At 42.1% G+C, this 27,957-nt stretch overlaps 2 protein-coding genes across 5 annotated transcripts; one reads left to right on the forward strand and one right to left on the reverse strand.

The window, feature by feature from the left end:
* Positions 1-72: 72 nt before the first annotated feature.
* On the reverse strand, positions 73-17,442 carry SLC30A4 (solute carrier family 30 member 4). 2 transcript variants are annotated; one of them, XM_056346922.1, is made up of 7 exons: positions 17,052-17,442; positions 11,947-12,093; positions 6,519-6,672; positions 6,043-6,256; positions 5,643-5,748; positions 3,131-3,265; positions 73-2,445 (listed from the first exon to the last, which is right to left on the reverse strand). In XM_056346922.1, the coding sequence occupies exons 1-7, from the start codon at positions 17,440-17,442 to the stop codon at positions 2,291-2,293; spliced, it is 1,302 nt and encodes a 433-aa protein (XP_056202897.1). In that variant the 3' UTR covers positions 73-2,290. The 2 variants fall into 2 exon arrangements, with proteins under 2 accessions (XP_056202897.1, XP_056202898.1); XM_056346923.1 differs by lacking the exon at positions 11,947-12,093.
* On the forward strand, positions 17,414-27,957 carry BLOC1S6 (biogenesis of lysosomal organelles complex 1 subunit 6). 3 transcript variants are annotated; one of them, XM_056346924.1, is made up of 5 exons: positions 17,414-18,095; positions 23,244-23,388; positions 24,477-24,564; positions 25,179-25,265; positions 26,043-27,957. In XM_056346924.1, exons 1-5 carry the CDS (start codon positions 17,414-17,416, stop codon positions 26,160-26,162), a joined length of 1,122 nt encoding a protein of 373 aa, XP_056202899.1. In that variant the 3' UTR covers positions 26,163-27,957. The 3 variants fall into 3 exon arrangements, with proteins under 3 accessions (XP_056202899.1, XP_056202900.1, XP_056202901.1); XM_056346926.1 differs by lacking the exon at positions 17,414-18,095 and adding an exon at positions 22,197-22,458; XM_056346925.1 differs by lacking the exon at positions 26,043-27,957 and having other exon boundaries at positions 25,120-25,265.

A 27,957-nucleotide genomic window follows, 5' to 3' on the forward strand; every position in this document is an offset into this window, starting at 1 on the left:
TAAGCTTGAGTGATCAGACATTTCAAAAAAACAGCTGCTGTAAGAATCAAAGATGATGACAAGAGACAGAAGTACAAATAAATGTTTTATAAGACAACAACAATGGGAACTTTAATAATTGATTTAATAAAACCCACAATAAAGCAACACACTTCTGCTTTTTTCTTCAATTAAACAAATGTGTAGTAAATTATTAAAAAACTCCAAATACAATACATCTACTGTACTCCAACTTCTAATTACATTGACTGTAAACCCCAATTTAATTAAAGCCTATTTGAGTATTAGTATGTGCAAAATACCTGTTACTTGTTTGTGGTATTTTTTTTTCAGGAAGTTTGTAAGTATGGGATGCACATTTTTCATGAACTGTGATATGGCTTAATTAACGACAGTGTTTGTACTGAAGCATTAACTTCTCAAGTACAGTGCTATTTCGCCTCTGGGCTGTATGTGCTCCGATGCTTCCCATTTCTTGCCAGAACAAATATAATCCAGTGTTACGTGCGCTTTGTTCAAATGAATACTGTGCTGTCAGTTTTCACCAGTAAAAATTCATTATGTGACCCCTACCTCAAAAAAGGGGAGAAAAGAAGCAAAGATTGTTATCAGCAACTGCAGGTACAAATCAGCCTGATGAATATGTGAAACCCTAGCAAGTTTCAAAACAGACAATAGCTTAAGTATTCACAGCTGAGTATCACAATATCCATTACTGGGCAAAAAATTTCTTTTCCGATCCACACAGAGAACTACTTTTGATGTCAGTGGAAGTTCTGCATAAAGATCAAAGTACAGAATAAGCAAAAAATATCTGAAGCCAAGTTCTTCCCATCTTCTGAACTTTGCACGTCATATTCTTGTTGCCCTTAGCTTCTCCGATGCAATGACTTCAGAAGCAGGCGTAAATCTGAGCTTGGAGGTGCACAATAGCTTAGTGTCAGGTTTTATTATCCTGTGTACATTCGAAGTACAGGGGTTCCACCATGAAGCTAAGCAATTCAGTTTGTGGACTTTGAGATGTCTGGATGAATAAATAGTCTTTTCAAATCACCTCATCCCTTGGTAAATAAGAAAAGGACTTTCTTCTACCTCCGTAGGTTGTTACGCTAATGTTGTCCAACACCATTAGGTTACTGAGCTTGCTTGGATTTTGCTTTATTCATAAAGCTAAGTAGTGGGGACTGCTATCTATTGCAGTGACATTCCTGTCAGGATACCGCCATACTGTGCTTAAAGCAAAGATGAGAAGGTCAGAGATCTGTGACTGAGAGAATATAGATACTTGAAACTCCTGCTCCTCACTTTCCTGTTAGATTCACGTATTTTGCATGTCTCTAGATTGTATTTGAGACTATCTCCACGTCAAGCATAGTTTCTATCATTTAACTTTTAGAACAAAACAATCATGGATAAATGATCAATTACAGAACATTTACTAATTATAACTAGAATGCATGCTAATCAACTGGCCTTTTAATGTGAAGCAAATGTTGGTTTAGACATTCAAGATTATTAATAATAAATTCATCTTACAAGTCAAAACTTTGTAAAATAAATAACCTGTTTCTAATGTATAAACCCTATTCTAAAATACATTAAAGATAACTGATCACTTAAAACACTTTGGGTCCAGTGTTGGGTCTCCAGTTAAATACCAGAAGTCCAGGCAAGGATCTTCCTGGCTGGATCTCTGAATGCCCAGATTAAAGCTAACTTTCTGGTCTGGGTACAGTAAATTCTGTATTTTGCAGTGTCTCCGAAGAGACAGTTTCCAAAAGAATTCCACTAGCACTGTATGCATGATAGTTTAATAAACTGTATGAAAATTACTATTGCAAAAATACTGTATAATGAACTCAGGGATCATGACATATTATGGAACCCTGGCATGATCAGCATTAGAGACTTTTAACTGAAATACTTAATACTTGATGCTCCATTTGGAGTGCAGGTACTTTGTGGTACATAGTTATTAAAGGACAATATTGGACTGTAATTTGTGAGGTATCTGCAGAGCCACGTTGCAGTTTGTAAACAATGATCTGAAAACAGCTTTGTCTCAAAATAATAATAAATTGGATAAACCAGTACAAGGGAGAGAGTGAAATACATGTTCTGTAGGGCAACCACTGCACTTTTTGCAGCACCAGTTCTCCCTGCTGCACGTTACATAGCACAAATCCACATATTAATGGTTTCTACTTGATCATTTTCATTTTGCATTTATTGCTCTCAGTCTTTGACTACAAGAAAAAAAATAAGGCAGCAGTTCCCAAAACATACGAAATTAGGCACTGGAACTCTGACAACTCAAACAGGTTTTGTTCATTTCCTGTTTGTAACTCTGAAGCTGGACAGAGCACTTGTACATTCCAAACGTGCTCAGCAGCAGTTGTCGGGCCTTGGACTGAACTTCTTCCCATTTAGACGAACTACCAGGAACTGGAAGATCAAGAAAACAATTAATAGAATTCACTCCTCAAGAAACCTGGGCAGTCCTGCTGTTCTCAAATTTATAACAGTTTTACCAACTAGAATAATCTCTGGTCATGCTCATTTATTAATTTAATACTGTTCCGTGGTCACTATGTACTCTATATATTATTTTACACCTTTAAGCCTGTATCTTATAACTAGAATCACATCTTGATAAAACTGTGTATTTCAGACACCGCTCGCTACCCCTAAAAAAAACCAACTTGAGCTTTCTTACTAAGAATTAATATTCATGGAACTGTTAGATGTCTAAATTAGCACACCTTTTGGCAAAACATACTTATTTTTCATATGTCAGATTGTTCCGCATTAGAACTTCACTCTGTCTTTCCCTGGACAAATTCCCTAAGGGAATTTCTGAGGAGAATTTTTTTTTTCTTCCCTCTTACCCAAAAAATCTGTATTGGGTGTTTCAGTGTGAATATATTTTCTTTGCACAATTTTAATTTATACTATGTCTTTCTAGGCCAGTGGGTTCTATATCTTGCTGTACAAAACCATAGTTAGTAGAGATTTTTGTCTTCCCAGAATGGTATTTCCTGGTTCAACTTAAATAATAATATGAAGAGAAAGTATTGGGGTTTTTTCTACACTTAGATTTAATTTAGAATTATGCTATACAGCAGCTTACCTAGTTGCAAGTGGACTATGGCAGTTGTTTTTCCTGCAGTGAGAGACCAAACATTTAAATCTTCTATAGAATAAACATCCTCAATTTTCATCAAGTCTTCCTTAATGCGATCCACATTCAAATGCCTTGGAACTCCTGTGATACCAAACATGAGATAAAATTAATTCTGTCTTCTGCAAACTCTCAGTGGTCTTTAAAACATCGTGACAGATCTTGATGACTTGATAATTTGTGCTGTTGGAAGTGATCAGTAACTTCCAAGTTAACAATAGAGAGCAATATGCAAATTGACATATTAAGTCCATTAATATGGACTTAATATTTAAGTCTACATAAGATACAGAAGTTGTACAGGAATTGCAGTGTTGTCTCAAATGCAATTTTTCCTGTCCTGAATCAGCTCTCTGGCAACAGCTAGCGTTAGATCTTTGGAACAATGTATTTCTGTAGACAAATGTACTGCAGCTTCTAACTCCCTGTAACTGCTTAGACCAGACTCTAAGGTCAGAATCTAAAAAAAAAAATAAAGCTAGGGCCTGTCTCCTGCTGTCTCCTGACACTTCTCTCTTCAGGTAACTGCTGTCACTTTCCAATGCTCATACTAATCGATCTGCAGTGGTTAACACATAAGACTTTTGTCTTACAGTGTGGCATCTTTGCAAATCAATGATTGCACTAACCAAGTCCTTCTAGACATAGTGTTTTCAGCACCTACAGCACCTCCACAGCATCCCTACTCCACCCTTTAGCTGTACAAAGGGCAGAATCAAAAGTTTAGATGATCAACATGGGTCAAAAACTAGTACGAAAATACTGAATAAACTGTGTTTCTGAATAGCTTTGTTACTATCATAGCTTTTTACTGCTTATGTTCCAGCTGTATGGAGTTTGATTATATATACTATGAGGACTTCAGCCACTTGCCTCTCAAATGGCTTCAGAATGTTTGGATAACTCCTCTCTGAACCTGATGCCTTACTGTCTTTTAAATTATGCTAGTTCCAGTACTCCTCTCTTGAAAGGTCAATGTCTAGGATTGTCTCACATTAAGCAAAATCTTCCCTCTAGTGAAGACCATTGAAAATTATTTAGCTGATAAACAGCTAACTGCCTCGTATTATTTGCACAGCTTTCTTTTTCCCAGGAAACTGGGACTTCAGTTTTGATGTCTACATCATGCTATTGATAAGACTTTTGTGCTGCCTTATAAATCTGTATTAAAAGCTTGAATCTCATTGCTTGAATTAGATAATCATTTAAATTTTAACTTAGCATTCCTAGTATAATGATGAAAATTCAGTTAAAATTAATACTGAAAGCTGATACAACTCCAAGGACCTTGATGTTGTAGCAATAATCTCCAATATCAATGCAAGTCCATTCTCTGGAGGTCCTGAATTTGAGTTGTAAAAATTCCCTAGCATACATAAAGCCTACCTATCATCGCTTTTAATAACATGATTCATTTGGATATTTTTATGACAACTGGGATACCTACGTAAACAGCTACAACTCAAAACATATGGAATCTAATAAACATTAGTTTGTCTTAGCTGTTTTCTTCAGCTAAATCTTAGCTATTGCCTTGGGAGCTAAATGAGTTTTCTTACACAGTTTTCACCATTTTTGCCTTCTTGGTGAACTTCCATTTTGTTGGAGATTTTTTTTCAAATGACAGCAAAAGCAGTTGACATTGAAGATGTTGAGGTCTTTGATTTAACTTCCTAACATAATAGAAGTCGAGTCAATCATAGTTCAAGAGACAGCTAAGAAGGTACAGCTAAAACCTAGGATTTTTCTCCCGTCCCTAGCATCTTCACTTTCGTAAGGTGTAAGCGCTAGATCAAGCACCAATAGTTGGCATGTTAGCTATAATAACGCAAACAACATTGCCGGCATCTTTCCTTCTTAAGTCACCACATGAGATAAGATTCTTCAGCTTACGTTCTGCTATTTTGTTCCCTTTTTTTTTTTTTCTTCTTCCTTTTACACCACTCTACTGGTAGCTTCCCCTATGGCAACAGTAATATGTTCCCTATTGGCACACAAGTAATAGAACAGCGCTTGCGGAAAAGGGGAAGATGGGACAGGCGTGAACCACCCACCCAGCCATGTGGCCTAAGCCTGCTTGCTCATTTTACATGCATTCACTTTCACTTTAACTTTACAAGTAATTAAAGTGAAAGTATACAACTGAGTCTAAGCAAATGTTTGCTTAGTTTAGCTGGTAGCCACTGCAGACACACAAGGCAGTTCTGTACATTTCACTTTACCCTCCCTTGTTGGTAAAGTATGAGCAGAGCTAGGACTTGTGTCATTGTGGCAGGGATCAGTCACTGAAAGACTGCTGCAACATAGATAAGCCATCAAGAATCAACAAACTAAAGCAACAGGAGGATAAACAGGTCTCCAGACAAACCGATTTGTCAAGATTTCATCATGATGTCAAAAAGGTGCCAATGCTCATTGGTATTTGACATGTAAAGTACTGCTGACTGTGCACAGATCTTACCTTCTAGAATAATAACTCCTGTGTCACACAGAATTCGAACTGTTGTCAAAACCACCAGTATGGAGAATACATATGTACATATAGGATCAGCAATCTTGTATTCTGGCTGGAAGGGAAGTTCCGAAGTGTTAAAGCATGTATGAAAATAAGCTCACTTATAAAAACATGACTCAGAAAATGCAGCTACTCTAGCTCCAACTGTCATGAGTATTTCTTGTTTGCATAGTTACAAAATAGATAATGGAAATAGTCTTTGCTTATTTTGTGTGAATATATGAAGCTTAGAATATCAAAATCTACTTTTTTTATTCACTTAGAAAAACAAGTCCCTTTTTAATTTCATCACTGGAGTTGAAATTAAAAAAATTCCACCCTGCCTCAAAGACTAGCCATGCCTTACCTTAAAGCGTATGATGTATGCAGCTACGAGCACACCAATACTTTGTACCAGGTCCCCCAGGGCATGTACAAATGCTGCTCTCACGGCAAGGCTGCTGTGGCCGTGGCTGCTGCTGTGGGCTCTGTTAGGAGAGGTCGACTGAGGTACGTGAGAGTGAGGGTGGGAATGGGAGTGGGAGTGCAGGTGGCCAGATTGATTCAGCAAAAAACCCATTCTGAAAGTGAAAGAAGAAAAACACTCCAAGAAACAGGCTTTAGGGGTTGGGGGGGTGTATGTTTGTGGCTTTTTTTCTTTTTGTTTCCTTTTAAACCAAAGAATTGAAAAAGTAATACTCAGCATCATTTCTTGTCTTATATATGAAAATGAAGAAGTCCAGCAAAATTACACCCCATGATAAAGTTACAGGCCATGAATGAATTAGCAGCTTATTCAGAAACACAATTATGAGTGTTAATGGAGAGAAAGTGAGGTCTTACATTAAGTTAACTGCAACACCAACGGCTGCTGTAATCAGCATGATATCGCCATTTATTTCATAGTCCATATGGATAGTTCTTTGAACAGCTTCATACAAGAGGAATGCCATAAGGATATAGACCAGCAATACACTAAGGATGGCTGACAGTACTTCTGCAAACAGAAAGGAAACAACATTACGAAAGTGAGTCTCAGATCTATTTCTATTTCCAAATTAGAACATGGACAGACCCTTAATTATTTTAACTATTTTATGCGTATTATAACCCCAGTGCACAACTAACAAGTTGTGCAGTAAGTAAAACTTGTAAAATAGGATTAACAAATGGAGCTTGTTCTAATCAACTCCTTCACACTTCTGTCAGTATATCCCTCCAATTGCATATTCTCTGAAAGGTTCTGCACAGACGATGACTGTGACTTCTCCAGACAGCCCAGAACTTTTGTCTGAGATGTTGCCAACAAAGGCCCTGTCCAGGGAGAGGAGGGTAGGTGATCTCAAACGTCACTAGCCCACCTACAAATAAGAGAAAGCTTGATTTCAAGCCTCCACAGTATTAAGCTGGTGGGGTTAGAAATTAGTTTTATATATCCTTTTATATCTAGGATGGAGAAAAATTATAAAAAGATTAAGAAACTGAACAGTACAAACTTGTCAGACCTATTACTCCCAATGTTCTTAACACATGTGTAAACAGTATCTACTGCAGATTTCTGCTATGAAGGATTGCTTAATGTACGTTTCTGTATTGCTGTAATACTCTGTTTTAACATTCTCTAATATTTACCAAATACTCGTATTTCACAAAAGTAAGAGTGTTATGACAAGCATTTTGGTACAGAAATTTTATCTGATTAGCAGGGACATTCTAAAGGGCACATACATCTAAATAAAGAGAAAATTAGAAACTTAATAAAAACTCCTAGTATTTCACTATCCTGCACCTTCTGCTGCCATTTACATCTGTGGAAAGTGGTTACAGCTCTCTACAAGGTTCCTGCTGTTCTGATGTGAGGTAAATAGGCCTGAATATTTTATGGGTCGGGACCTTAGTGCTATCTGCCTCAGTACCCAAGTCATGAAATTGGGCTGGTAACAGCATACATAAACCTGAAGAGCATGAGTTCACACTAGTTTTAAGGCCCTACTATAAAGAATATGGGTCACTAGGTTCATTTTAACATAAATATACTTCTACCCTGTAGCTTCATATTCTCAAAGTGATTGCCCTGTTGCAGCTGAAACTTAAAAGGCAAAGATACCTGGCAGAGAAAACACCGGCCCAGTTAAAAGACTGTCTCAGTTGTATGAAGTTAATACAGGGCTTTACAGAAAGCACTGGGAAAACCTTAATGCTCGCTCCATTGTATTGCTTGGAAATCTGCAGCCATGCCCAAGTGATCTGTCATCATTCTGTGTAACGCTCATTACTGTCACTTCCCAGATGCATCACTGGATTTTAGCCTTCCTGTGGGAACTCAAAGATCAGAGTTGGAATTCATTTACGTGGAATTGTAATGGCGGTTCTTCCCCCTTGTTTCACACGTTGCCCTGATTTATTCCCCAGTAAGAGCAAAATTCTGCTCTTAGCTACACCATAGCCAAGATCTTATCTGAGAACTGCCTCGCTTCCCCCTCTGCTCTGAATCTGTCAGTGTACAGTACAACCTTGGTAACTGCAGAAGGTGTCATTTCTAACACAGAACTGCCTTAATTGTATTTATTGAATATTACAGTAAAAACCATGCAGCTCTACAAGCATTTTAATATCACCAAAATCACTTGATCCATACACTGAATTTGTAACATAATTATGGGAGAAGAAACTCACACCAACGCCTTCAGCTGTTCAGTAGTGTGTCAGTGCCTGGGCGAGTACCAGCATTACCAGGCAGTAACAAGGCTCTGAAAGGCAACTGCCACAGTCTCAGGGCAACATGAAAATCTGGGAAATACCCATGCAAGTGGTTGTGTTCTTTACAAAGTAGGCAGATTATTCAGGGCAACAGCCTTTAAAAAATCCAGTACATTGCTTAGAAGGTTTTCCAGAATGCTTTTTAAAAAATTTGTGGAGCCATAGCACATTAGCATGTAGCAGAGAAATAATATAGTGTGGTTTTACAATCTAAACTCATGTTTTCGGCATCGGAAACCAGTGTTTTCCTTGCAGTTTCTTTCACAGTCATTGTCATGTCAGCATTGTAGATTTGTGCTGAGATCTTTCACTTCTTGTGAAATGAACTATGCACTGTCTCAGCGGACTGACTGATTCTGTCACTACTAACATTGTCTCTGCAGCAATGGAAAAATGCCAGGTTCCATATCTGTGCTTAAATCTGCTCAGTGTCTTGCTGAGAAGGAGGTATCTCTACTTGGTGGTGAAACAGAACTATTTTTGGCTTCAAGAATATAATCCTTTTTAGACATGACTGCAATTTCCATTATTTTGTCTTCACTTTTCTAACCCATTCCTAAATCTGTCAGCTTCCTTTTCACCACTGAAAACTGAATAAAACTGAATGTGGAGCATACACATTATGTATTCAGAGAGAATTCAGATAAGTGAAAACTAGTGCTAATTTTCTTCTGGAATTTGACTAGGCAACTAATAGGTCTGTTGTCTTAACAATGCAATGTTTATGGGAACAAGTTTGAAAATTCATCGTTCTGCAAACAAAAATGATAATAAGCACCAGAAATATTGTTCATTAGAATGTTTTCATGCTTACTGTATGTACAGATTATCTTCAAACTTAATGCAAAGCAGGTCAGCAATGAGATAGTTCTTGCACATATTCCCAGCTTTAAACAAACACTCCACATTTTTTCTGTGACAGATGCTTAATCTGTACCCTGTTTTTAATGTTCTGTCATGTTTTAACATCTCTCTCGTGAAATTCAAGCTATTGTTGAGCTCATATTTGCTGACAAGCTTCTGGCATATAGGTTATTTGGAAATATGTGTTACAGAGAGGATATACCCTAGAAGCAGCTTTGTTCCATTGCCAGCATTCACTGATGTGTGAAACTGGGCCCGCAGGCCACGGCATTAGCACTGGGTGCCTAAAATCAGGCAAATAAACTTCACAAATGTGACTTAAAAAAACCCCCTGTGTATGGTAATCTTGAACCGTCCCATCTTCTGTACTTGGAGAGCCTAGGCCAGCGTTTGGGGGGGTCCCTTGCAAGGCCTTTACACACTTCCCCTTCCTCATTGCAGCCACAGAAACTCTCTTCCACCCGCCCCCATGCTCTACTCCTCCTCCAGAGAAAACTGCACTGCCGCTATTCACACAGAATGGCTGAGGTAGAAAGGAACCCTTGGAAACTGTTGTCCTGCTCAAAGCAGGGCCAACTACAACAGGTTGCTCAGGGCGGCATCCAGTTGGTTTTGAGTATTTCTACTGTGAGACTCTGCAACCTGTTGTAGTGTTTGACCTCCTACTGTCACTGGGGCGGAAAAGGGCGAGTAACTGTTGCAGAACTGAGAAGCTGCTCCCTGTAGCTTCTCCCAGGGAGAAGATGGTGGGCGATATAAACTAATTCTATGGGCCAGATCTAGCCCATGGGCCACCACTGGATCAGTCTGGACAATATTTTTCTTGGCACTAAAACAGGAAAACAAAAAGGTACAGAAAGTGAGGTGGCAGGAATCCTCAAGGATTTATGTCTGCAAGTGCTATGGAGCCCTCAAATTAATTGAAAAGTTGGCGAAAATTTACATAACTAGGTAAGATTTTAATGGTTAAGTAAGTTGTATTTTTCTTAAGATTAACTTAGGTTTTAAGCTAGGCCATGGTATGTTCAATGTATGTACTATTTGGTTTTAGAAAATTTACAAAGACACACAACTACTCAAATAATTTTTTAAATAGCATTAAAGTATGTATAAATGCAAACATCCTTCTGGAGAGTATGAGCAAATGCCAGGGGCATACCTGCAAGGTCAGGTTTCAGTATTAGGGGAGCTTCTATCACAAAATTAAAACTTCTTGAAAGAAAAGTTTGTAATGGGAAATGCTGGCACTGTTAATGTTTTCTTGCTAAAGCCCCAAAGATCTCTGCTAGTATACAGAGTTATGCATTCATGCATTAGTGACTAACTGATGACAAGTGCCTAGGAGTGATGGAGTTGTTGAATTCTGCTGCTGTTCTAGCAGCCAAAATAAGAATTACAAATAATGACTACAAAAGACATTGGAATTTCTTGAAAAATACACACTATAGAACGTACACATCAGAGGCAGAAAACTGTGACACTAGAAATTATCTATTTCATGAAAAATAAAGGTTGAAGCTTTTGGTAAAATGCCTACAAGACCTGCAACTGTATATTAAGAATTGTTATATCCAGTCAGCAACCACATGAAAACACCCTTTTATCATCATTACATTTCCAAACATGAAGTAATGAATCCTGAAAATACCTTTCCAAGGTTTAGTACATAATTGTTTATACTTCTTTTTACAGACACCTAAAATAGACAGAGGTTAAGTGACTTACTGTATTGCAAACTATGGGACATTTTGACCTCTGCTTTGTGTGGTTTGAGGAGTGCAAGTGGGATACTGATCTATGCGGCTTCTGGCAGGGCAGAACGCTGTGATAATATGCTCTACAGAACTTTTTAATTCTGGATTAAGATGTAGTTTTTCACAGTGACACTAGAAAAAGGTCCTATCCATAATTCTACTGAAGTCAATGGAACGATGTCCATCCTGGGCACTGGCAATAATGTTGTGAACAACAACTGACTGACGTGCAGCTCCAAGAAGCTCCTCGGTGTGTCACACAAGCAGTTAACAGCGGTACAGCAGTGAGTGGCCAAAGAATGTGTCCCTCTTGCTTAAAAGCCTCAACTCCAAAGCACAAAGGTGCACAGGGGCCTGACCTAATGCAACAGCCCACCATCTGTGGATAGGCTGTGAAACACAGCTGCACGTCCACTCTTGTTCTTGCTGGGGACACCTTCCTCCTCTGAACCCTTTTTAAACTTTCTAGGCCATGGTTCATTTGTAGGAAGTCATACTTACAATGTCATCGTCTATCCAATTCCCCAGCCTTCCTCTTCAAGACAGTACATGAATCAAGCATTTAGAATTTAACTCGGAATCTGCTAAGTCCCAGTTCCACAGAGATGGAGAGAGACATCCTGCTCATAGTGAGTGCAACTCTGCCATCAAACTTCACTTTTGGCTGAGGTTTAAAATGTAAAAAAATTTTTATTATCTATTCCCTTGTGGAAATACAATCTGTGTAGTGGATCCACAATGGCCGGTGAAAGGACATTACAGTCAGAGTGTTAAAGCAAATTTTAGGCTTGTTGCTACTTTCTTTCTAGTTACCTATTCTTCTAGAATTAGGTGATCTTTACAGTTGTTGCTTAAAATACTCTTGTTAATAGCAAAAGCTGATATCTACATACCTAAGCGATGAAATCCAAAAGTGAACCTCTTTGTGGGAGATTTTGCAGACAGCCAGAGAGCAAGCAGGGTCAAAATAATACCACTAAGGTCAGTTAACATATGAAGTGCATCTGTCATAATTGCTAGACTGTTAGCAACGTATCCACCTGAAAACAAAGTTGGAAAAGTCAGGATGTATGCCACTAATGATTCTAGATAATATCCTTTTAGCACAGCTTACAGTTATGTATTTTCAGAACAGTGTATTGAGAGCCCTTCTTATAATCCCTAAACAGGGGCGTTTTGCCATTACAATCAAAATGCCATGCTATAATTTAAGGCTACCATAGTTACAAGTGCAGTGAAGTGTGCTTTCTATTAAGAGTAACACAGAAATGATTCAGTCCTGTTATGCTCACAGAGATTACTTGCATTATAATGTTTGCAAGATCAGGCCAAAAATAGTTTTGTATCATTTCTATATATATTATTGCATGTGTGTTTAATCAGCTGATCCTTTTATTAAATTACATCTGTTAAATATTTTGACATTGTGGAACAGGGACAGAAATCCAGTGACTCAATGGCAAGGAAATTTACCCTGCCCCCTTTATATTTTTATTATATTATCTTTTAACCCTCATTATTTCGCTGTTATGGCAGGGGTTTGTAAGTTCTGCCAATACATACTGCAGACGATGACTTTCACTTGCCTAGTGTTTTTCTTTTGTTATTTATTACTATATTTTTTCCTCATAATTGTGAGCTGCACTGAGACAAATAACCTCAGATCAAAGGTTAGTATCTTTGTTCCAATTCAATTGCTAGTGCTACTGTTGGATAGGTGAGATGTAAAGAATGCACCTCTCTCTTAAGCATCCCTTATCCAAAGGGGAATCAAGGACAAGCTGTGTTGTCTTCCATATGCATGAAAGTAAGCCCACTTTCTCAGAAAAGAGCACATCTTTAGTGTCAGCTCAGCTATCATTTAGTTTCTCTTTTTACCTTGAGATTGTCATTCAGCCTCTAAATTCTACAGAGCAAAGCATGCAGCTGGCACGCCATTTGGCAAGCTTGAGGCTCCAACTAACATTTCGGGTAAAGGTATCTTCATATACAATTAAAACTGTCTTAGGGAAGAGGCTGAACATGAGTAAACAGCAAAGGGAAATTCACAACTGGCTGACTGCTTTCAAGACTGCTCATAAAACACGTGTGTATGTATGGCTGCGGGTGTTTGTATGTACACACCTGCAGACAGAGCTACATGCTCCTCCCCAGCCAAACAAAGCACTTTGGCTGATACTGTAGTAGTGCTTGTACTGAGGGTAACTACCAAACACACCACATTTTCAACCAGTTCCTTTCCTCCATCCCCGCTTCTTCAGTTGTTTGTAAGTGTCCAAGTCAAATTCCTCTGAGGCTGAAATTTTCCAAAGGCTATCACAGCTCAAAACTAACGAGTTTTTAAGATTTAGCAATTCATCAGCTTTTTGAGTAACATGAGTTACACCTTTCCTTTCTGAATTAATTTGTGTTCTCACGTAATTTAAAAAATATGACTTAGAAATGTGTAAGTCAGCCTTTTGTATAGTCAGCACAGAAGAAACGTTGTATTTAAGGACATTGAATTGAGTAGTTTATATGTATGGACATTCAATCCAGTAGTTTACATGTATGACCATTCAAAGTACATATGTTAATTCACATGTATTAATTTTGAGAATCACTTCAGTCCAAGATGAGTCAATTCTATTTCAGCTAGCCTCCCAATTTTAAAAACTATAAAAATAAAATTATAAAGAAGGAATTCAGGTACAGAAGCTAATCATAATGCAGCATGTGGATTAAGAAAACATAACTGAGATTTACAAAATTCTGATATCAAAGGTTCTCTGTTTCCAAATGTATCGGTTCATTGCTTGGTTAAAAGTACTGCTTAAGAGCTGTTCAAACAGGATTGGCAACTTGGAAAAAAAAAAGGACATCCATAACCTCTACAAATAGACAGCTTGATGGCTCACCACTGCTTTCAGTGACCTGTGAAGGACAGCTGTCCTTCTCACGGATGATCAATTGGAAATCTCTCAACATAGCTGAAAACATCGAAACCTTGTCAGAAAAGCTAACTAAAATTTGCAATATGTTTTTAATTTCTTGATGCAAAATGGTTCCCACAAAGTGTAAGTTGTTATCTGACTTTTACAATGACTGTTCATCAAATTAAACAACAAAAACTGAGGTGGGCTGGGGTAATGAGCTTGGCTATACTTTGGGAAAAAATATGCCAATCAAAATTTCACAAAAAAGCTGCTGAAACAAGACTTCCTTTATCTTGACATCAGTAACAGACAGCAGGAGGACTTTTGCTGAAGAAATTAATTGTCTGATAGGGTCTTCTGCCTTTTTCTCAAACTCAAATCTGTCAAAGATCACAGAAGTCAGTCAGTTAAAATGTTCTATGTAATCAAACACAGTTTCCCAAATACCTGAGCTACAGATCAGTTCAGGAAGTTCCAAAATTTGAAGCCAACCAGACAGAACACAAGAAAGGAGTGGAGTGAAATAAATTAAACAGGAACAGCACTGACCCAGGACTTGAGGGCTCCATCTGTAATTACTCATTCTACTGCTGATTACTTGCCCTGTGACAAGTCATTCAGGTCAAGATCCACAAAAGTACAGAGATACCCAAGTCCTCTATTTATTTGCTGTGCGAGCTGGATGCCTGAATATTTTATGGGCCTGGCCCCTTAGTGCTATCTGCCTCCGTGCCAAAATAATGAAGTAGGGCTGGTGATAGCCTACAGAAACCTGAGGAGGATGAGCCCACACTACAGTACCAACACTTTGTACAGATAAATCCGCCACCCTGAGCTGAGCCTGCAGAAGTCCTGGCTGTGAGGGAGAAACAGATGATGTGACAATGATGAGAAATTATTTTTTACTCTCAACACGTATTATTTCTAGAGCTCTCCCTGCTCTAGCTATGGAGAGGTCTAGAACAGCATGAATCGGATCTGAAGCCCCTAACAGATACATTCTCAGTGACTTCAGCATAAGCTGCCTACAGCTCAGACATACTGTTCAGTGAGGGGCCCTTCAGATGAACTAAATTCAGCGTATATGAGAACTCTGGTATGAATACAATCAAATAAAATCACTCTCATGTTAAAGGGTGCCTGCATCTGAGATGCAATGCTGTGTTGCTTATCAAATTTACCTGAGGTCATGCTGAGAAAAAAATGGAGCCAGGGGGCAAATGGAGGCATTCAGGCAGATCCTCACAAGTCTGATGCAAAGCGCCTTATCCATGATAAGCTGATGTATTGTGGCAGTGTTATCAATGACTAACCACACACAGAGAGATGTTAAAAGACAAAACTACTTTCTTCCATTAACCCATGTTCCTGAAATAAGGCCCCAAATAAAACTGGTGCAAATACAGTTGGTAATCTGGTCTCTCTCTGAAAAACAGACCATTTCTCCTAGAGATTTTTTTCTACATATGTAGGACAAACTGTATTATTTATACTCAGGCAATGATTTTGCTCCCTATCCATCTTGTAGAAGTTCCTGTCTTTAAGATGCAATTCACAACTGTCCTAGGCCAAGTGATCCAAGAGCATTAGCTCACCACATCAGCAAAGGTCAGATCTTCAGCCGTTACTGACCAAATCTGCATAGGTAAGGAGGAGGATGTAGGTCCCACGTTGCTATATCTGAGGTATCTCTGTCCTTTACTTCCAGAAAGTTTTTGTGACTTTTTTTTTTTCCCCACCTGGTGAATTATGGCCAACAATTCATCTCATTAGCTGTGATGATTAGCTTGTATGTTAAAATGAAAGCAGTTTAAAAGCAATTAATTGTTATAGTTGCTAGAGAGCCCTGGACCAACCCATCAATGTGCTGGCACTGTGTAATGCTCCCCACCCCTTCAAATCGGGGGAAAGCAGATGGGAGACTTCAAGCATCCTTCAGGAGGCTGAGCAGCACCGAGCAGACACTTGCACTGAATGGCATGGACGTGTCCAAAAAAACAGATGGTAACAGGACACTGATTAATAAGTGAACAGAGATTAGAAGATAAATATTATCCTTTGTAAAAATGATTAGGTAATGGCAAAGGCGTAACACATAATAGCTCATCTATGCATCCAAGGGACCTTCAATTCTTAAATTTTATTTCAAACCTATGCTGCTATAGCCTATTAAATAAAGTGCAGTCATTTTGTATACAGACTGCTGTATAATGCATAGGTTTCTCTTCAACCTGAACAGCAGATGACAGCCTGCCTTTGTGCGGGAGCAATGAAAGCTGAACTTGAGCACAAGATTCATTCTTCTGACCAACAACAATCAGATGCTTATATAGGAACAGCTTTCCAGGTAAAAGCCCACCGTACTTCTGCCAAGTATTAACAAACAGAAAACATGTAATTTAACCAAACTACTTGGTATTCTTAAGTGTTGTAATGGGAACTGTTAAAATACCTATTATTTTGATGGACTTTGCTTGTACGATTTATGTTTGGATGGAGCATATGCTAGCCCTGAGCTCAGTAGGGCGTTGGGAAGTTGTCAAGAGAGTGTCTCCTTCCCTGGATTGTCACTGACAGCTCGGGATTTGGCTTTTCAGTTGTAAGTAACAGTGTATTGCTTGACCTGATGCATAAGGACAAATACTCCCCAGTATCAGTTTTGTTGTTACGGTAAATCCCACAGGCGGAAACCCTGTTTCCCTCTTCCTCTCCTGTTGCAAGTACAGTGGGGTTGTATGGCAGTAATTAAAACATACTGTGATGAAATTGTTCATCTTAAGTATGTAATAAAATGACGCTTCTCCCTCGCTAAAGACACCTTACACACCTGTAAGACACACAGGGAGAAACAAAAAGCCATTGGACAAAGCAAAAAACCCAGCTTAGCTGATGCCATTTGGGGGGAACTGGGGAGGTTCAGGTAAGGGAAGTTGCAGATTCCTCGGGTTTTTTTTCCTTGCGTGGAAAATACAGGCGGCCTTTGCTCATTCTCCGCACTTGCAGCCATTCGCTAAACGCCCGCGGGCGCCGCTCAGCGCAGGGGCACAGCCGGGCCGGAGGGACGGCCAGCAGCCCCGACTCACCTATGAGCTCCCCGGTCATGAAGAGCAGGTAGAGGAGGGCAGCGAGCGCCAGCCGCCGCTTCACCGTCCTCTGCTTGCAGCGCTCTCGCCGGCTGCTGCAGCCGCTGCAGGGGCCCGCCCGGCCGGCGCGGCCGCTGCGCAGGGCCCCGTCCCGCTCCAGCAGCGACTCGTCGTCCGAGGGCAGGGCCAGGGGCGCCCCGTTCGCCGGCGTCTCCGGGGCAGCCTCCGAGGCGTCGTCCGACACCACCACTCGCAGCTTGTTGAACCGGGGGAAGTCCTCGTCCCCCACCTCGTCCGAGAAGTCAAAGGCACTCGAGTCGTTCAGGAACAGCGGGGCCTCGCTCCTCCGCAGCAGGGACTTGATGCTCGTCCAGAGGCCGGGCCCGGCCATAGCGCCGGCGGCCAGGGGGGCCCGCCGGGCCCGGCCGATCCGCCGCTGGCGGCTCCGCTGGCGCAGCTGCCCCCTCGCAGGCGGCGCCCGTCCGCTCGCCGTCCCGTCAGGGCATGTCCCCTACATCGCCCCGCCGGGCCCGGCCGCAACGCAACGCAGGGCTCCCCCGCGGGGCGCCCCGGCACCAAAGGGCCGCGCCGCCGCCGCCTCCCGGCACTCGCGGCCCCCCCCGCGCCGGGCACCGAGCTGCGAGGCGGCCGCGGGCGCTGTCACCTGCCCCGGCTGCCCCGCGGAGCCCGCCTCCCCGCCGGCGCGGCCCCGGGCACGGTCACGGCGCGGCCGGGCAGGCGGCGCCGGGCACAGGGCCGCCTCCCCGCCGGCGCAGGGGGAGCGCCGCCGCCGCCGCGCGCGTCACATCCATCAGCGGCCGCGCCTCCGCCGAAGCCCCTGCGCGCTCCCGGCACTGCCCCCGGGCCGGCCCCGCGGAGGGCGGCAGCAGCGGGCGCGGAGGGGCCGGGCCGCCAGGCGGCCGCCGGCAATCCCTGCGCGCCCGCGGGGATCCACCGGTTCGAGCCCCGCTGCCGGCGCTGGCCGCGGAGGCGCTGGGGCCGCGCTGCGCTGCGCCGCGCCGGGCGTGCGCCCGCGCTGGGCGGGTGAGTGCCGTGCGGGGGCTTTAACACCCGGGTGGGGTCGGTCGGCGGGAGCGGCTGTGTTCGTGCGCGCCGGCAGCCTGGACCGCGTAGTTCGGTGCTTCGGTTCCAGTCTGAGAAGCCGCCCGTTTGCACTGTGTGGCTTTTACCGTTTCCAGTAACTCCCGTCAGGGCAGCCTCGTGTTGTGGGAAGTTCCATGTGCCTTTCTGAACATTCCCTCAAGGCTGCAGGGAGAAACGAGCCTCAGAGGCCCAGCTGTCCTGTAATTCCTTCCATAACCACGCTCTCACTCAAGAGTAATTAGCTTGAGAAGTTATCCCCCACCTCACTGGTCTGGGTACTAGAAATTTTCTTCTAATTCCTAGCCTGCACTGGTTTGGGGCCACTTTGTACCCGTTACCAAATTCTGTTACTGCGTCAGTCAGTTCCCCAAGTCACAAACGTTTCTGGGAAAAACATGCCCACCACGGCGCCAGTACATATCCTGGGTTTTGACCGGGCTGAAGGCCCTTACCAAGTTAAGACCAGAGAGCTGTGAAGGACTGCAGGGCTCTGCAGGAGGGCACTGCCTTCCTGGTAGCCCATCCTCGGCGGCGCTGCAGGACATGGAGCCAACAAGCCAGCAAGGATGTTCCTCGTTGGAACGGGCCCTGCAGGATGGCAGGCGTAGTGGGTAAACTGGATTTGGGCGGAGATTACTTATTGTTTTTTTCCATAATGATTTCCACAAATAAACAGCACTAGGCTTTCTCTGAGCTCCCTTGCCACTTTACACTGTGGCCGTCTTCCTGAGCGTGTAATCTCAGGTTGTTCTCCCTCAGATGGTGACAGAGGTGCCATCCCCTGCCCTTTCACCTCCTTCGTCATTCCCACAGCAGGGTTACTGGCACAGTTGTTTTGGGGCCAGACAGTGAACTGGGTTCCTGCAATGGGCTGGAATTTTACAATACATATTGGAGGGTGTTGGGACACATTTGTGTGTGTAACTGAGACTGCTTCCGTGATCACAGCTTGTGTAGACACCCATATGACAACTGAGGGGGCAGCAAACAGCGTGGGAGGCGGAATGAACAGTCGAGGCTGTGAACCTGTTAGGCCAGCCTTGCTGCCTGGGGAACTGCTCCCAGATGGGTTCCAGTTCAGCCATTCTTAAATGTTTTTGTTCTCAGCTCTGGGTGATTTGACTCACTGTGTTTCACCAGTTTCACCACTTGTACCAAGCACTAGTGCGTGAGGACACATGGGCATGAACGACTAGCCAGGAAGGAGCTGCCAAAACATCTGTCTTAAAATGTTGGGCTTTGCATTGAGAGATTGAGGAATAGGTGCATGCTCCGTTCTACAGGAACAGAAACTTCTGGCACTGAGGAAGGGTAGTGAGCTGGGGGGACAACACCTACAACCAGTGCACCAAGGCTGGCCAGCTTGCCTTATACTGAATAACTAAGACCAGATTTTTCTGAAGTGTTGTCAAGAGTCAAGTAATACGTGTCAAAATAAACCTCTGTTGAACAAAACCTTTTGTAACAGCCTGTTACACTCCCATTTCTTTATTATGGCAGCCAAGGCTGTACCCTCTCTGTAGTCTGGTTTACTTAATAACTAAGTGAGAGAGTCTTAAAGAGGTTAGCCATTTAATGTGAAATATTTCCTTTTCATACTGTCATCCCGTAAGTCATACAGCACTTTCAGAGTTGGGGGTTTAAAACATATTGTTTGCTATACAATTCAAGCTAACTTCATTTTTACTCAGATTTCTAGGGTGGTGGTGGGGGTGTTACTATATATGTAACTGTTTAAATGAGTTACAACGATAAAATAATGTGTAGGTGACAGTGCTGCGTTAAAAGTTTCTGAAGAGTTTCCACAACATAAAATTAAAATGAAATGTGATTATTTGCTGTTACAGTGTCACATACATAGGCATTTGTCTTGCCAGTAGTTCAAAATTTAACAGCTTTCCAGCGCATGAGTCTGCAGTCTTGCTGGGAGCAGAAGACCTCCATGAGCAAGCTAGAAAGTTGTGTACGAACTTTGGACAAGCATCTGGAGATAGAAGGTGTTGAATTGCTGTAGGATTAGAAGTAGCAAATAAGTGCAGGAGTACAACAGAAGACCGTAGCAGAACAGGAGAGAAAGCAAGGAAGCATACAAGGATGTTAAACACAGATTCACAAACATTGCTGCCATGGGTAGAAGAGCCATCAGCTGAAGAGTCCAGGTTCTTCACAGTCATCTTTAGGTAGCTCTGTTGCTGTGCAGGGACTATAAATGCAATTCAGCTAATTATACAGAGGTGTCCTCAGCATGATTTTCTTTCTCATTAATTAAAGCTCATACATTTCATTGTATGGCTCCATGGGTTATGGAGTTTGTTGTTGTATGGTATCTTATTTTTAGGTAACAATAGTAATGTTAGCAATGATTTTGCACAACTCCTTGAAATTAAATATTTAGACCAGCAGGTAACTGTGCTTTTTGCTAGTTTAACCAAATGCTTACATTCCTTATTAGAGGGTTCACTTAACTTCTTTTTCAAACATCATTTTCTCTTAGAATAAAACTTTACCTAATCCTTCACAGGATAATGAACTTGGGAATACACTTGGGAAATAATCACTGTGAAACAGAGAACATTTTGTAGAAGAAAAGGAACAAAAGAGGCTTTCTAACAGTCTCTTTTTTTGAATGTCTAGAATGATAAATAGTTAAATGTCAACTTGTCTAGAAAAACAGATACCAATTTTATATTCCAATCCTCAGCCTATTTCTGCAAGACGTGGGAGGGCCTGGAACAGTCAAAGCAGAAGCACAAATCTGAAACACCCACATCTCAAGTGAGATTATTTCAGAGTGATTATCTCACTTGTTCTTACTAGAAATTCCATCTGGAAGCAGAGAAGTTTTTCCCAATGAAACTTTCAAAAAATTTTTTTTTTCCCGCTGAAAGAAACTTTTAAGTAAAATTGCTAACCAGTTGTAACTGAGAATTTGATTTGAGTCTGTTTAAGTTAATTGACAAGTTCCTGTTGTTGCAGTCTGGCTCCAGACCAGGCCTTTGATGCTTCTTTTTCAAAGCAAAAGCAGAAAAGGAAAGAAAAACGGATTAAGTTTTTAGTCTGACAGAATAGTGACATAATTGTGATCAACAGTTAATTAGAATACATGTATGAAGAAAAATGTAAATGAATTTGCAGCAATCTTAATTAAAAATGTTAATTTCAAGGATGTAATCTCAAAAAGTCCATTTTTTGCCTCAGTCTGTTTTTGAAAAGCATTAGTTGGACTACCTGAATTTAACTTCGTCTTGAAGGTTTGGGGTTTTATGGAAATATTGCATTCAAATGTTTTCTGAGTGGTTCCTTCATTGGTTTCTTCTCATAGTTGTGCCAGCCTTTCCTGACAAGCCTTTTCTTGAGAAGTTGTAAGAGAAAAAAGAAAATCCTAACATACTATATGAAAGTGGTTTTTCATTCGGGGGTGGGGGGGAAGCCTGCAAGTTATTACTCTTACAGACTGCTGGCGGAGATGCCGAGACGGATACATACACAAAAACTGTCAGAATTTTATTTCCTAAGGAACAGAAGCTAAAAGTAGCGAATAATCTGCACGGTTTCTGGAGAATAAAATACAGGTTTATGTCCCTAAGAAAGGCCACCCTGCAGGGACTGGCAAGGGCACCCGCAGGACCCTGCCGCGCACACCCTGCCTGCCAGCAGCTACTCGCCACAAAGCAGAACACGCTGGCCACCGCCGGCCAATTCACTCATTGCCACTTCCACCGCTGCCGGGCCCGCCGCAGCAGAGCCGCCAGAGGGCCGGCCTGCAGGGCGCCGCCACCCCCCACCGCCCCCGGCCCGCCCGCAGGCCCGGCGCGAAGGCCCCTGCGGCCCCGCACGGGTACGCCCGCCCGCGGGGGCCCTCAGGACCGCAGACAGCTTTGCCGCCGCCGGTGAGCTCCGCGCCGTTCCCCGCTCCCCCTACGCCGCCCGTTCGGCTCCCGCCGCAGCCGAACGCGCCCGCCCGCGCTGCCGGGCCGCCCGACGGGCGGGGAGCGGCACCCCAGGCCGCGGCACGCGCCGCCCCGTTTCCGCATCCGGGGCGGGCGCCCTTCTAGCCGGCTGCGCGCCGACGGGACTCTATGGTGAGGCGGCGGGCTGCGGGGCAGGCGGCGCCGTGCCGCCCCGCTTGGTGAGCGCAGCCGGACCCCCCGCCGCCCGGCCGGGCCCTGCGCCCCTGCCGCGGTCTCGGCCTCAGCCTGGGCGGTCTCCTGCCCTGCGGCGCGGTGAGCGGTGGCCATGAGCGGCGCGGAACGGCCCGAGGAGAAGGAGGCGGCGGCGGCGGCCAGCCCCGGGCGCTCGCTGGGTACGTGCGGGACGGCGGGGCTGGGCGCAAGGCAGGTGCAGGGAGGCCCGGGAAGAGGCTGGGACGGCGGGAGCGGGGCACGGCGCCCTGAGAGCGGCTCGGGCCGCCGCCGGCCCCGGGGGCCGGTGACAGGGCTGGGGGCCCCGCGGGGGCCGAGGGCAGCGGCCGGGGCGGGCTCCCACGCGGCGTGGCCTGTAGGTTAAAGTCCCATCTCTTCTAACAGCCCCGCACGCAGTAAATAATCATAGCTTGCCCCTGCAGAATTCACATGTTAACTCTGACTGTTGCAAACTTCTGGAGTTCTGTGTGTGGTGTTTCAGTGAGGCCTTCGTATGTGTTGAGTGACTGGCTCGGACCTTTATTTGATAGGCGCCGGTTTATCCTCCTTGAAAGCAAAGAGTGTGTGTGGGGGTGTTAATGTACGGGCATTCTTGCTGCATAGCCAGAACAACTGATACGGCCCTTTTTTTTTTTTTCCCCTCTGTAGACTGGCATATTTTAAAATGTTTTTTGTGGCTTTGGAATACTCTTTGGTTTTCCTTTTCTGTTCTGCTGGCGTTCGGGTAAAACTTTTCACCAGGGAGCTCGTGATACGGAACTGGGAATAAGGGAGGGATAAAGAAGGGGAGGAAAAAGAAAACACAGTTCAGTTGATAAAGTGCAAGGGGTTATACCTTCAGTGTTGAAATGCTTTTAATTTTTAAAGAGGAAAATTTAACTGCTATAGGCAAAACTTGAAGTGCATGCTGACGTGTCACATTCAGTCTTGCTATTCTTCGGTGTAGGTCCTGGTGATGCATCTCCAGATGAAGGAGTAGTAGAAGATTTGCCTTTAATAGATGAGAAAGCTGTGGAGCAGCTAACTGAAGGATTGATTTCTCATTATCTGCCTGATCTTCAGCGATCAAAATCAGCACTACAGGAACTTACGTAAGCAAATTTTTAAACCCAGCTTCTTCTATGTGCAGTACTCTGTTTGCTGCTTTTTTCACTATAATGTTCTAGCTACCCATAACTGGAATACAATTCATTGCAGCATTTCTGTGTTTTAACTGCAGCATCCTGAATAGCTGAGTGATTTGTGGGAGTACTGGGGTGTGTATAAGCTGCAGTGTAGCCTATCTGAACTTTGACTGAAGGATGTATAATCTGGAACAGTAAACCTCTAGGCCAGATATAGCGAAAGACATGTAGATTTCTTAAATACTTCTTCATTTCTGCAGTGGAAAATCTGCTGGAAGTTGGATTTATTTTGCTTGCAGAGATGCAGTTCATAGTCGGGGCAGCTCGTAGTGGGGTATATTGTTTGTTGTCCAGTCTCTAAACCGTGTTGCAAAAGCTACATTTGGAAAATAAAATGAAGGAGCTAAACAGGTAAGAAGTCTTTGTACATTGGCATCTCACTGGTAACTGAGAATAGCTTATTTCAAATGTAGGCTGGATTTGCCATGGATGCAGAGATACTGGAAAGGGCTTTACACAGATCCATCTCAGCTTTTGTAGGGTACGTTGGTTTGGGTTTCATATGCATGAGGTGGTTATGCTGCTGCCAAGGATAACCTGCGTCTGCAGAGACTTTAGCTGATTCCTGTGGGATTTAGGATCTTTAATAAGCACCAAGAAACCACACAAGCTCTATACAGAAATAACTCAGTCCTGCAGCATGATACAGAAGCACTTGAGTGGAAAGTCAAGAGCTAATTGGTTTTCCCTTCGTGCAACCTGGGGTGTTTACTCACTGCAACCTGCAGAGTGCCTATTGAGGGTTTTGGGATATTCATCCCAGACATTCATGCTTTATGATGCCAGCTAGATTTGTGTGTACTCAGCTGGGATTTTCCTAAAAGCATGTACTCATGTCTTTTCTGAAATGGCCTGGCAATGCGTAAGAGGAATCTGATATTGGGAAGTATGTATTTATATTGTTACGATCAAAAGTAGTATTTATTTAAAGGTCTGGTTGAAAAGCATATGTGCTTCTTTACTTCAGTTTTATGCTTTTTTTTTTTTTTTTTTAGACAGAACCAAGTGGTATTACTAGAAACGTTAGAACAAGAAATTTCAAAATTCAAGGAGTGTAACTCCATTCTTGATATCAATGCTTTGGTGAGTACTTTCAATGCTTTGTTAAATCTCTATTAGTGTAGATTTTCTTGCCAAAGGATTAGTAGCCACTTGTGTATTTTCCTTGTTCTTAATGACCTATAGGAAGAGAAGCAACCAGTTCCGATACTTGGGACAGATTGTTGCTGGAGAGGTTGCAGAACCAGCGTATTTCCCTTAAACAGGGAGGGCACTGGGAAGAAAGAGCAGGCTCAGTCAGCTAGTGGTAGTTAAGTCTAGCTGTTCAAAACCAGTAACCAAAGCAGATGTATGCCATTTTTCAGTAGGACTGAGGCTCCAAGGTGAGCTCTGTGCACCTCTCCAGACTAGCAGGAAGGGTGCATGAAGCACTGATACACAGTGCATAAAATGGTAATATTTTTATTGTTTAATTAATCTTAATTCAGTAGATTACTGGATGTACCTATTGAGATATGACAGTTTTCTATATTAATACATGTAATGTGTGAATTTATATATAAATTATATATATATAAACTTGGACAATCCATTATCAAACTGGTCATGACTGTTTTTGATTGCTGTTTTGCTGTGTAGCTCTGTAAAACAACTATTCCAGCTTGACAGTCACTGCTTTAATGGTTATGTTTTTCAAGTTTTCAGAAGCTAAACGCTATCACAACAAGTTAGTGAATATTAGAAATGAAATGATGATGCTCCATGAGAAGACATCAAAGCTAAAAGTGAGTGGGATAAATATTTTTACTTTCCAACATAGATATTTACTTACGTATTCTTGACTTCCAGCTTTTTGGATGCATGCTGAAAGTTATGATTAAAATAGAATCTTCAGTCCTTATCTTAAATGGATGTTTTCAGTAGCACCGAGCCATGTATTTTTTTAAAATTTCACGTTCTCCTGCCTGTGCTCAAGCAACTTACTCATCCAAACTATTGGTAAATCTCCGTGTCATAGTCATATTTAGTTGGTACAAGAATCATGCTTTGTTCTATTGCTTAATCCACTCCGTTCCAGCTAGTTCTCTTTGTTGTTTCAGTTTCCATGTCTTTTTAATGAAAACTAGGTTGTCATAAATGTTAGAATTTCTCCTTCTGTTTGATGTAATATCAACAGTGCCATAAGTTCACTGACTTCATGCTATGTAGGCAGTCTCCAGTTACATTCTGGCAAGATTAGTCCGTCAGTGTGCTCAACAGAAGGATTTTCACTTGGGAGACAATAAATTGCACAATATGCGCCTTGTCTGGTATACATGAAGGATGAATTTTAGTGAGGCTGAAGGGAGTGCGGTTTGTATTTTCCCTCTGTAGATCACAGACTTGTCATTTCTAAAGTGAGAGGGAGAAGGAAAAAAAAATGAACAGTTTCTGCAGCATTCAGTCATAGGTGGGGTGGATTGGAGAAGATAGTGTTAAGACAATGGGAAGGATTTTGGTCGTAGCTCCGATTCAAATAAAGCTATAAAACTTACAATGATTTTCTTGTATTTTCTATTTAGAAAAGAGCACTTAAGCTGCAACAAAAGAGGCAGAAGGAAGAACTGGAACGAGAACAACAACGTGAGAAGGAACTTGAAAGAGAGAAGCAGTTAACAGCAAAACCTGCTAGGAGGACATGAAAGCAGAGCATGCAACAACTTGTCCAAGCTAGTAATTTCTGCGTTCTCTGGAATTAAGGCAGACTTTGCTTAAACTGGGCTATAGCTGTTAGTAGCAACAGTGTATTATATTATAAATTCCAGAATGGTAATACTAGGGTTGGTAACGCTCAAATTTTTTCATTTCAGCCATTAAAGTTGCCTTCTTTTGTAATGCTATGCAGTTTGATATTATTATAATGTAAGTTAATTTTTATATATATTTATGTATGTATATAGGAGAACTTCGGCGTCACATTTTTAAATACCTGTCCATTTTTTTTTTTGCCTGTTCTTTTGGTATCTAGAATTCTGGGAGATATTTGTGACTGGCACACGTGGGTTTTAGACAAAATACAGAATACTGGTTGAAGTTCAGATCTTGTCACCGGACTTCAGTGGCCACGTATTTCACTGAAACTGCTTTTATTCAGGCAGTTGGAATCTTTTTTTGATGCCCTGGTTCATAAATACTGACTTTTTGTGCAGCCTTAGTTTAGCCTGTCTCTAATGAACTGAAGAAACTTCCAGTGTATTTGCCTGAAAGCTCACTTTATTGCAGCAGTCTTATTTTTTTGTTATCAAGTAACTTAAGAACAGCTTTAAAGTAAGTTCTGAATAAGTTCTCAGCTGAATTGGCAGGGCGGGAGGTGTGTGGGTGTGGTGGTGGTGTAGGGAGCAGAACACTAAAGATTCTCAAAATTGAGTGTGTGCAATGCAAAGATTAATGGGTTTGTGCTTTCACAAACGTTAGAGCCAAACCAGGGAAATGTTGCCTCTTTAGTGGTTCAACAGGAAGACTGTGTGGTCTAAGCAGACTTCTGTGGGATTAGAAGTTGTCGTTTCTTCATTTTGTGTGACAAAATAAAACACAACCAAGCCTAAACTTCCACTTCATGTGAAGTTCAGTTACCTGTAGGAAAAATTACTGCGTTTAATTTTTTTCCTTGAGAAATTCTTTATTTGTACTTCAGGGCTATATAAGAGAATTTTTATTATGCTGTCCTTACCCAAATCGATGATGATTAGTGTATACTGATGATAAATGTGGAATGGAGGTTGATACCTATTTCTCTGAACATAATTGCTTTCTTGCAGGACTTGGTGTGGACTTGCATTCAAATGAATGTACATGTTGTCTGGACTGGTGAAAGAGCTTTAAACTATTTGTTCCTTCAATCTAACAAACTAGTTATTTTAAATCTGTTATTTTTTGTAGTAATGTAACTGTGTTTTGAAGTAAGATGAAGGGTAAGCTAGGTAAAGTTTTCCATAAAATATATATGGTAAGGTACCATAGGGGCACAGTCAACTTGACTTTTTCTTCCATTTTAGATGATTCATACGGTGTACGCCTGCCTGGACTCTACTGTATTACAATTTTCTGAACTCCTAATTTCCCATTCTTAATGTTTATGATCTTTTTTCTATGAAAAACATACTTTTAATGACTAATCATCCAACATGCAAGGTAAACTGGGATGACATTTTGGGGCAAGGAGAACAAACTACTTGAAGTAGTCTGAAGGGACACTGAAATGCTGTTACTGAAGCAGTAATAGATTAAAACTATCCACAGGTGTTTTTCCTTTAAGCTGACTTGTGCCTGGTAATTGCCAGTGGATTGTTGACCTGTGCTGTTGTTTGTATGTATTTCTAGGACAAATGTAAAGAATTTCCAGAGTCCGTATTTTTGGAGCAGAATGTACATAACTAAATGTTGTTTAAATACTGTACTTTGTAATGCAATTTCAAAATTAAATTCTGGGACTTCTAA

This window comes from Falco biarmicus, chromosome 7, assembly GCF_023638135.1.
Source record: "Falco biarmicus isolate bFalBia1 chromosome 7, bFalBia1.pri, whole genome shotgun sequence".
NCBI lineage: Eukaryota > Metazoa > Chordata > Aves > Falconiformes > Falconidae > Falco > Falco biarmicus.

Excerpts from the sequence above, each read along its gene's own strand:
- BLOC1S6 (XM_056346924.1), top strand. The coding sequence starts at position 17,414 with ATGCTCGTCCAGAGGCCGGGCCCGGCCATAGCGCCGGCGGCCAGGGGG. Across the intron at positions 23,389-24,476 it reads TCAGCACTACAGGAACTTAC|ACAGAACCAAGTGGTATTAC; the intron begins GTAAGCAAATTT and ends TTTTTTTTTTAG. Across the intron at positions 25,266-26,042 it reads AGAAGACATCAAAGCTAAAA|AAAAGAGCACTTAAGCTGCA; the intron begins GTGAGTGGGATA and ends TTTTCTATTTAG.
- SLC30A4 (XM_056346922.1), bottom strand. The coding sequence starts at position 17,442 with ATGGCCGGGCCCGGCCTCTGGACGAGCATCAAGTCCCTGCTGCGGAGG. Across the intron at positions 12,094-17,051 it reads CATGACCGGGGAGCTCATAG|GTGGATACGTTGCTAACAGT; the intron begins GTGAGTCGGGGC and ends CTTTGTTTTCAG. Across the intron at positions 2,446-3,130 it reads CATAGTCCACTTGCAACTAG|TTCCTGGTAGTTCGTCTAAA; the intron begins GTAAGCTGCTGT and ends TTGATCTTCCAG.